Source organism: Talpa europaea, assembly GCF_964194135.1.
Source record: "Talpa europaea genome assembly, chromosome: 3".
Taxonomy (NCBI): Eukaryota; Metazoa; Chordata; class Mammalia; order Eulipotyphla; family Talpidae; genus Talpa; species Talpa europaea.
Window position 1 is genome coordinate 81,878,857 of NC_140069.1, and position 11,121 is coordinate 81,889,977.

The 11,121-nt window shown below is 42.8% G+C and overlaps 1 protein-coding gene across 1 annotated transcript; it reads left to right on the top strand.

The window, feature by feature from the left end:
* Positions 1-3,025: 3,025 nt before the first annotated feature.
* Positions 3,026-4,282, top strand: PEG10 (paternally expressed 10; the record flags this gene model as incomplete). The annotated part of the gene is made up of 1 exon (XM_084230580.1): positions 3,026-4,282. One exon carries the CDS (start codon positions 3,026-3,028, stop codon positions 4,280-4,282), a length of 1,257 nt encoding a protein of 418 aa, XP_084086706.1.
* Between the last annotated feature and the right edge of the window lie 6,839 nt (positions 4,283-11,121).

The window sequence follows — 11,121 nt, forward strand, 5'->3', positions numbered from 1 at the left end:
TTGGCTACTTTGCTCTTTGGTGTGTTGGAGAATAGAACATTTTAGAAGTCATTGTGAAGTCATAATTAATTCTTTAATTATGTAATTAATCAAATGCATTTAATTTCTAAACTCACTAACTGTGAACTCTCTTTTATATGTACAGGTGGCATCTGTCCCAGGTGGCTTGGCGCTGTTTTATGTTGTGTGTCCTTTCAGGTGTCAGGAATTGGGTATCTTGACCCTGCTCCCCCCTATCCAGCTCCTCTTTAGGGGGAGTGTAAGTAATAATAGTTCTGTAATTTAAATCAAATCACAGTACCCCGTTTTCACATTAACTGGAGCTCTATTTGCTGTTTCAGTATTTTTAAACTTTTCTTACACTGACTGATAACCTGCCTATCCACTAATGGTCACTGCCTATCACTTTTAATGCTTAAAACTACTCTGCACTGGGCAATTATCTTTTTTAGGAATTAGACTCCCCACCTAAAACTGCATGGATAGGTACCTGAGGCCTGATACTGGTAAAAGTCAGGGCCTTCAAACTGATGACCTTACAGGTCAAATAAGGTCCTGGTTTTGTTTGACCAGACCTGGATTAAGTTTTTGCAAATTAATGTCTTTGGGGCAGGGGGCATGCATCCCCAAATTACAGAGCTGCTGCCCCTGCCCCCATGCTATTAACTCCCACCTCTTCTCATTTTTATGTTACCTTCTTGACTACCAAAAAGCATTTGAATTTTAAATCCTTATTGATCTTCTTTTTCCCTAAACAATATATTGATTATTTGCTGGTTTCCTAATTTATTGTAATTTCTGTCCCATCATTGCATTTTGCAGATGTTAAAACCATCAGGCCTGGGCCCTAATCCAGCCCACTCCAGTGACTGTGATTGACCTTCCTGACCTGAGTCAGGCTGCGCCAGGCCATGCTGTGAATGCCTTGTGAGAGGTTTTGAAAGTATGTTTTGAAAGTATTCATGTCTAGATGACAGAAGTGGCACCTGAGTCACCTGACCTGTGCTTATTAGTTGTTTTCTAATGGGACATTAAAACTCTTAATGAATAAAAATTGCATTGTTTTGTGACCTTATATTGTGTCATCAATATAGTTATCTGACTTGGAAATGAAACTGAATGTTAATTGTGTCTTCTAACTTTTTACTAAATGTGAATATTTTATCATGAATGTCAAACGCTCATTGCTTTAATGGCCTAATTTATTAAAGTAATTAAATAGTAGGTTAAAACTTTTAAAGTGGCACAGTGTTTCCGTCCCTTAAGGACTCTGCTTGCCGGGCAGCCACTCTTTGAAGAGGCCATTTCAGTAGTGCAAGGCATAAAGGTGTCTAGGGGGAGATCAGGGGAAAGGGGCATAAGGGATTAAGTGGGGGGCTTTTAGGAAAGGAGGGAGGATTATTTATAATGAGAGACTGGGTTTATGATTACAGAATCACGTTTGGTTTCCACCACCACCCCCTTTTTTTCTTTCGTCCTATTTTTGCAATATTAGTTGTTTTTCACCTTTCTAAATAACATTTTTTTGTGTGGTTTTATTTTATGTAATTAATTTGAGGTCAGTTTTTGCCTTGATGGGTCAGAGAGGAATATTTGGCCAGGAGTGCCAAGTTAAAATTCAGTGAGTAGGCAGTCTGCCTGCTTAATGTATTGTGTTCTTAAACTATAAGAATTTGAAGCTCATTAAAAAATCATTGAGAACTTAAAATAAGTTACTCTAAATGCATTTAACCTTATTTTCAGGAAGCACAGTAGCAGAAAGCTGCTATGTGTAATTTATTATACATAAGATTTATTGTCACCATATTCATAATTAAAACATTTAACAACCCTCCCCCACACACAACACAAATCCACCCCCCCCCCAGGGGTGTAGCCCTCGCCTACGTTAACTTTACAAACTTTGGGGTGGGGCTGTCCTAAAAACCTTGTTTAAAAACCAGGAATTACAGTCTGATCTATAAAACAAACGATGCCCTGCATTTGTTTAACCAACAATTTTTTATTTTTAAATATCTTTAAGTGAGAAATGCACACCCAGGTTGCTATAATTGCAGCTCCTCCCCCATTTTAATCCTCATCTCTACATAGAACCCTTTGTGTTCTTTTTAATAATTTAATAATTTTAATAATACCAGGTAACAGTTCTTGAACATTTACTGTGTGCTGTACCTGCATTATTTAATTAAGTCCTCATTATAGTTTTGAAGCATACTCATACTCATTACTAGGCCTCTTTAAATATTCTGTTTTATAAACCAGCTACTCCTAGAAGGCATTAATAAATACTTGTTGATTGCGTAAATAGAGGAGAGAAACTGATACACACATTGCTATTCAGTGCCATTTCCGTCCCACAGAGAATTCTCTTTGGGAAATCCAACTATGGTCAGAAAAGTCATTTAGACAATCCTGTGGTTTCTGTGGCAGTTGTTGTTGATTTTGATAACTAGCTACATTCTGTGTAGGGGGGGGGTCTGGATGGTGACAGTTGGCTAGTGTTGCCCTGTCCCCCTAGAGTTGATGAATACATACATGCATTGTGATTATAATCCCCACCTCCAAAAGGGGGGAAGTTCCTATTAGCTGGAACATTAGCAATTTTTCATGTAACTTCTTTAATCACAGTTGACCATTTTGCTTTTTTTTTTTTTTTTTTTGGAAATTTTATTTGGTGATCTCTCTTTGTCTTAAGTTTCTCACCCTGCTCCCTAGATACAAAACTACTTGTTTATGGAGTGTTAACAGTCATTAAAAGTAGTCATGCTGTTGATGAGTGATGTATTGTTGGATCAAAATGAACAGGTGACTTTTGAGTAGGAAAAGGTCATCTGGACATCAAAAATTAATTTTTTTCTCTTGCAGGGGTTTTCTTATTAATGAGAAAATCTACTCTAGTGCATACTTTAAATACTCATGTATTTAAATGTATAGATACTTTAAATGCTCATGTGTTTAAAGTATTCTAGCTGATAGTTTTAAGTGCCAAAATTTTGTACTGTGCGGCTTTGAAAGTGTAACTTAAATGTATGCTTTTATCCTCATTTACAGAAACAAAAAGCTTTTGAAAACCAAGAGAAGAAGGGGTGGAAGAGGAGGCCAGGATCCAGGCCTCCATCCCCACAGGAGTGAAGCCACACCCGGGAGGACCCCTCCCATCCCCACCGTCACCCTGGGTCCAGACTGCCCACCACCTCCTCCTCCTCCTCCCCCCAACGATCCCAACACCCCATCCTCCTCTGCCGCCTCCTCCTCTGGAGCATCCTCCTCACGCAGCGGCCAAAGGGGCCAGTACAATCCCAACCTGGCCGAACACAGGCGGGACGATCTCTCTGAAGAGATCAACAACCTGAGAGAGAAGGTCATGAAGCAGTCCGAGGAGAACAACAACCTGCAGAACCAGGTGCAGAAGCTCACAGAGGAGAACACCTCCCTCCGGGAGCAAGTGGAGCCTGCCCCTGAGGAAGAGGAGGATGACATTGAGCTCTGTGGTGCTGCAGCGGCTGCTGCCCCACCCACTCCCATAGAGGAAGAGTGCCCAGATGACCTGCCAGAGAAGTTTGACGGCAACCCAGACATGCTGGTTCCTTTCATGGCCCAGTGCCAGCTCTTCATGGAAAAGAGCACCAGAGATTTCTCTGTGGATCGCGTCCGTGTCTGCTTCGTGACAAGCATGATGACTGGCCGTGCTGCTCGCTGGGCCTCCGCCAAACTGGAGCGCTCCCACTACCTGATGCACAACTACCCAGCCTTCATGACCGAAATGAAGCACGTCTTTGAAGACCCTCAGAGGCGTGAGGCTGCCAAACGCAAGATCCGACGTCTGCGCCAGGGCATGGGGTCAGTCGTCGACTACTCCAACGCTTTCCAGATGATTGCCCAGGACCTGGATTGGAATGAGCCTGCGCTGATTGACCAGTACCATGAGGGCCTCAGCGACCACATTCAGGCAGAGCTGTCCCGCCTCGAAGTTGCCAAGTCGCTGTCTGCACTGATCGGCCAGTGCATCCACATTGAGAGACGGCTGGCCCGGGCCGCCGCAGCTCGCAAGCCGCGCTCCCCGCCCCGTGCGCTGGTGTTGCCTCACATCGCCAGCCACCACCAGGTAGATCCAACTGAGCCGGTGGGAGGGGCCCGCATGCGCCTGACCCAAGAAGAAAAAGAAAGACGCAGAAAGCTGAACCTGTGCCTCTACTGTGGGAATGGAGGTCACTACGCCGACAACTGTCCTGCCAAGGCCTCAAAGGCTTCGCCGGCGGGAAACTCCCCGGCCCCGCTGTAGAGGGACCTTCAGCGACCGGGCCAGAAATAATAAGGTCCCCACAAGATGATGCTTCATCTCCACACTTGCAAGTGATGCTCCAGATTCATCTTCCGGGCAGACACACCCTGTTCGTCCGAGCCATGATAGATTCTGGTGCTTCTGGCAACTTCATTGATCACGAATACGTTGCCCAAAATGGAATTCCACTAAGGGTCAAGGACTGGCCAATACTTGTGGAAGCAATTGATGGACGTCCCATAGCATCGGGCCCAGTTGTCCATGAAACCCATGACCTGATAGTTGACCTGGGAGATCACCGTGAGGTGCTGTCATTCGATGTGACTCAGTCTCCGTTCTTCCCTGTCGTCCTGGGGGTGCGCTGGCTGAGCACACACGATCCCAACATCACCTGGAGCACCCGATCGATTGTCTTCGATTCTGAATATTGCCGATACCACTGCCGGATGTATTCTCCAATACCACCACCGCTCCCACCACCAGCACAGCCGTCATTTTATTATCCAGTAGATGGATACAGAGTTTACCAACCAGTGAGGTATTACTATGTCCAGAATGTGTACACTCCAGTGGATGAGCACGTCTACCCGGATCACCGCCTGGTGGACCCAAACATAGAAATGATACCTGGAGCACACAGTATTCCCAGCGGGCACGTGTACTCACTGTCTGAACCTGAAATGGCGGCTCTGCGAGATTTTGTGGCCAGAAATGTGAAAGATGGGCTGATTACTCCCACAATTGCACCTAATGGGGCCCAAGTGCTCCAAGTGAAGAGAGGATGGAAACTGCAAGTTTCTTATGATTGCCGAGCTCCCAACAATTTCACGATCCAGAATCAGTATCCTCGACTCTCTATTCCAAATTTGGATGATCAAGCTCACCTGGCGACGTACGCTGAATACGTACCTCAAGTACCTGGATACCAAACCTACCCCGCTTACGCTACCTACCCGACCTACCCAGTAGGATTCGCGTGGTACCCAGTGGGGCGAGATGGACATGGGCGTTCGCTCTATGTTCCTGTGATGATCACCTGGAATCCGCATTGGTACCGCCAGCCTCCTGTACCCCAGTATCCGCCTCCGCAGCCCCCACCCCCACCCCCACCACCCCCACCCCCACCATCTTACAGCACCATGTAAACACCTGTCATGTCCTTCAGGATCTCTGCCCTCAGAACCAACTCCTGTTCAGCTTCTCAATCAGTGACTGTGTGCTAAACTGGATTACTGCCTCTTCAGGCCAGCCCAAGGCGCAGCCTTTCTGAAATGGCACCTGAAGGTCAGGGCCACCCTGGACGAGCACACACCCCCTAAAGCACCAAAACCCTTTTCTGGGAGCCACAGAATATTTACCAACAAAGTATCTCTGTTTTCCAAACTGACTGCCAATCTAAAATTTGTCAAGTTTACTTTCCATTGATGTTTTACCTGCTGAAACCTCTGTCACCATCTGAATTATTGGCTGCCAGATTCTTCCTTTAATATTTACAGAGAAGCTGATACAAACACAGGAAATGCTGTTTTCTTTCTGGAGGGGGAGACAAGGAGGAGGAGGACATGACTCTTCTTGCAGTTTCGGTACTCTCTTTACATCATTGGAGGACCGGCGCCTTATTTAGGAAGCCAAAATTATTGGTGCAGTGTGAAATGGCTTCCGTGATCTTTTTGCTGCACCCTTAGAAACTTCACCATCTTCAAACTCCACTTTCATGGTTCCGTTAATTCTCAAGGAGCAGCAACTCGACCGGTTCTCCCAGGAGCAGGCAAAGCCCCTGCAACAGAAACACCTCAGGCCTGAGTAGGAAGTGCCCTCTCAGACGGACTCTTGCATGTTAAGAGTGTGCCTTCACATCCTGGTGCAAATCACATGTACCCAAGAACTCTGGCTTTATCACAACACCTTACCATCATCATGCCAGCTATGGCGTCCACAAAATGTTAAACCTGGTAACCAGAGACTATTGGTGGCTCCAGGTGTGTTAGATGTTTGTGAAATGTGACCACCTCTCAGTCACATGAGGGCTAACAAGTAGCAAATTGAAAGGACTCCTATGTCCCGTACCCAACTCTCAAAAGAAACTCTAAATTAATGTTATCAACTTGTGCTGGTACTTCAGAAGAATCTCGACAGGTGTTAATTAGTTACAAAAGCATCACCGGAAGTCTTGGAAGCATCTATCCATGTCTCTGCCTCCATATGTATCTGGGCATTTCATCATCAGTCCCCTCACTAGACTGGAGCATTAGGATGCTTAGAGAGGGGAAAAGATTTTAGCACCCAGACCCACACTCCTATGCCTGGGAGGGATGTCTTTGAAGAGGAAGAATTGGGGGCACTGGACATGTATCCACTATAAGAAGATTAGAGTTTGCATCATGGAAAGGGGTTTCCTCTCCCCGCTAGGGGATGGAGCCAACAATCTGCAAATGAATGGAAGGCCTTAGAAAGCAACTCAAATGACTCAAAGCAACAGACAACACAAGAGTTGTCCTCAATCCAGTGACATCATCTGATGTCTCCTAGAGGCTTTGTGCTAACCTGGGACTGCCTGACTTCCTTAATCCTGGTCCCTTGCTACTACCTTGAACCATTTGTCTAACCTCTCTCTTTCTGTTTAGTTCTTTACTACTGCCATTAACCCTGCTGCAGGATTTGTGTCATCCTTCCTGCCTGGTTGCTGAGACTCCATTTTGCTGCCAAGCACAGAGAAGAAAGAGGAGGGCTTCATGGAGCCTGTGTTTCAACACACCAGTCTCCAATTTCCAAAACACGGTTTGAGCAGTAGAAAACAACATGGCATATATTTCAGATTACCTGTCATGGAGAGGAGTCCAATGGTGAAGTTTCATTTCATCAACATCATCTTTCCCATATTCACTATTGCCCACCCTTATTGCATGTTAAAATACTTAAGAGTTTTTAGTTGTAGGTTAGTCGTGTCCTTTAACAGTGTTTTTAAGTGGTGACTCTGGCTTTCAAAATTATTTCCATTGAATTACAAAGTATTAACTAATTCTTAGACTTAAGCTAATTAAAATTGATAATTTAGTGAAAAATATTTCTTTACTGTGAACTTCTCTTACAACACTGTGAACGAGAGGCTCTTCAAAACTGGAGTATTTGTACAATAGTTCATCCTGTTCATCTCAATCTATTTTAAACTATGTAATTTCAGTGTTATTAATTGGGGCTTTTAAAATCACACAACAGGATGCAAAAATTCAAAAAAGACACTTAATTGGCTATCTTAATCAAAACAACTTTTCCTCTTCTATTCTTTCAATGGAATGTGAAAGCGTGTCAGTCACTCACGTGTTTTAGAGTAATTACTTTTAAAATGGTGCATTTGTGCTTCTGGACTATTTTGAAGCGTCACTTCAGTTTACCTCAATATCAATCCATTCTCCATACATTTGAATTCAAGTTGTTCTTTGTCAAATTTACAATTGTCAATTGATCTTCAAGCTGCAGCGGGCCTAGAAATGGGTCTTGTCTGCAGCCCCAGCATGGACACACGGACATTTGCCATCACTGCAAGCGAAGATCTGAAGATATTGGACAACGACAGCAACAGCAGTCAGGGGGAGCATGGTGGTGTGGGTTAACAACCCGTGGATGAAGTCCCTGACACATTTGGTTCATTAGTAAAGCTTGTGAAAGACTTTGGCAGTGTGTACTATGCGCTATTGCTATATATACTATCTATAAATGTAGATGTTAAGGATAAGTAATCTCAAATTATTCTATAGAATCAACATTTTATAAGTTTCCTTTCACTTAATTGATTTAATTTGCTAAGTTTCCTTTCAGTCAGTTGATTTATTTTGTTAAGTTTCCTTTCAGTCGATTTATTTTGTTGCTGTTGATCAAATTTAATTGGACACTTTAAATTTTTTTGGCATTTTCCATTAAAGATGCCTTTATTCATATGAAAGGGAAAAGCTAAGTAGTGAAGTTTAAAAGGGAGCAAAATAAAAATGTAAACAAGATAAACCAAAACATCAAAAATTTCAAGCAGAGCCAATAGTCAGTTCCTTAAAACAAATTGGCAAAACTGATGGACTTTTGGCTCAAATTTGCAATTCATTAAAAAAATTAAGAAGAGATAATGAGCTCCCATTGTCAGGTAAAGCAGGAGAGAGCTAGCGAAGGTCATCATCTAGAGAGATTGAAACAGGAAGTTTGCACTCATTTCTGAAGGGTCAATTTAGTTGGATCAATGAGGTATTTGTATTGGAAGATGGAAAATAAGTCTGTGAACTTGAAGGTGCACAAAGTAAGAGGGGCCCATTTTTATAGTGCAGTCTGGATTTGTGTTTGAGTTTGCAGGTACCTCTTGGACTCCTAAATTGATCCGGTTGTCATCTGCCACAGACGTCGAACATCAGATACGATACCAAGATTGGCAACAGAGGACACTCTGCTGGAAAGACCTGGGCGGAAGTGAAGGCCCACCTGCCGAGATGGCGAGCCTGTGGGAACCATGCTACGTTTTCATCTAAAGAAAGAATGTACATCTGGTGGGACTGAAAGTTCTTTGTTGTGTCAGACTGTAGAATGAGATCAGATGAGTCTGTGGAAAATTTTATTATTTTTATTTCTTTGTGTAATCAGTTTAAGTAATGGGGATATATATAATCATAAGTATTTTAGGATGGGAGGGACTGTTAAGTAATCTTAAGTGGGTGGGATTAGTTAAAAAGTTAGCATGATATATATTAGATATCTCTATAAGTGGACACGTGTACTTACTTGTGATCCTTTCACCCTAATTACTACCCTCAAAAATTTCAAATAAACTTGGAAGGAACTGCAGGGAGGTCAACCTATTTAGGGAGAATTGGGCATGGATAAAATTTTAGAAAGTTCAAAAGTGATTGGATAAATAATTAAACAGAAGCTCTTGGCCCTGGATATTTTCCAGCAATTAAAAATGTGAGCAAAGCCCTTAAAGAGTTACAGGATGGATAGATACCCTTTGAGAAATTGTTATTGGAATGGAATTGATAATGATGATGGTAAATATTCATGGAAGTTATAGGAAAGTGAGGAATGAGAATTCTTGTTTGTGCCCCTGTCAGTAACCCTTCTCCTTCCCCCTCCCTCTGCTCCTTATCCCTCCCCTTGCCCCACCTCCCCACCCCCCCACCCTTCCCCATTATATTGCTGTATTCTCTTTACTCTGTATTTCTATTTACTAATACTCTATTGATGTTATAATAAAAATTCAACTAATAAAGATTTAGTGGTTAAGTGCAAACTGTGTCTTGATCATTTCAGCGTCTGCTGGCATCAAGGGAACTAGGCAGGAGGTTGGGTGGGGGGATGGAAAGTGTAGTGAGGGGGTGGGACAGTGGGAAGGGGGAGGGACAGTGGGAAGGGGGGAGGGGAAGAAAGCACTTTAGGGAGGCAGTGGGGTTATGGGAAGGGGGGGGCAGAGAAAGGAAGGTGGAGTGTGGGACAAGGAGGGAGAAGGTGGAATGAGGGGCAGAAAAAAGGAATAAGGGGGTGGCTGGACAGTGGGAAGGGTGGGAGGGGTTGAGGGGATGGGAAAGGTGGGGTTGGTGATAAATTTTGAATGGGGGGAGGTGGTGCAGAAAACACATCCATCAAGCAACCCAGTATCAATTATAAACTCAGATAACTCCAGGAAATCAATGAAATTAATCTAGCTGCAAAACTTTAACATACAAATAATCGTCATATAATTGAGACTTCATTGACATAATACAGAAAACTTTTAACCTACAAAACTTAAACATATAAAATAAAGCCACACATTTAATACTGACCCAATTGATACAAGCCCTGTTTTAATTTGCAGAACTTAAAGCCATGCAACTAATATCAACCCTATTGATAGCATATTTTGAAAACTTTAATATCAATTTTACTTGAAATACTTGAGGTTTATAAGTAGAAAATTATAAAAACATTAGTGAAGGGGAGGGAGGGAAAGGAGCAAGAAAAATGGGAAGACAACAGAACTATGGTGGTGGTCTGGGTTGATTGGGGGCGGGCACTACAATCACTATACCTGAAGAGGGGGGGCCTGTATTTCCAAAATACCAGCAATGATGTAAGCGAACATTACCTCAATTTAAAAAAGAAAAACCACTGATGAGTAAACCAAAAGGAAGACATCGCGAATGAAGTGAGGTAGTGATGTGTGGATCATCGCTACATGCAGATCTTTTAAATACAAATTAACACTAAAACAATATCATTAGAGTAATCTCATCAGATTTCAAAATATAACTATATTAATCAGTTGTCGAATAAGTTGTATATAGAAACCTGAAAAATGAACTCTCATGTGCCAGTTTCCAAAAGTTGCCATGTTCATATGACAAAGTGATCACATAAACATAATGGTTTATTGGGAGGATACATGGAAGAGAGTGACTAATGAAAAAATCTGGGGTTAATGATGAAAACATACAACTGACAATCATCTGTCTCAAGAGGCAGGCTGCAGTGAATACTTATTCACCCAGCCCAGATTTCAGAGTGGCACTGTGTGCAGGGTTATGTGGGTAGAATTGGGGAAATTGGGAATTGGGGCACAAACAAATGCTTATCAAAAGTCTGCTTTGGGGAGGGTGATATACAATTAAACAATAGGGTGTGGAAGTTATCAACCAAGTCACTTTTGAAAGGAAATTGAATATCCTATTCACCCCTCTTACACCCAAACCCCTCCCCTCCATAAACCATGTGATTAGATAAAACTAAGGAAAAACAAGAAAAGGTGCTGGAGACCTCAGATTATATTGCATTAGAATATTTAGCTGGGCCTACCCAGTGGCGCAGCGGTTGAGTGCTGGGTTGCG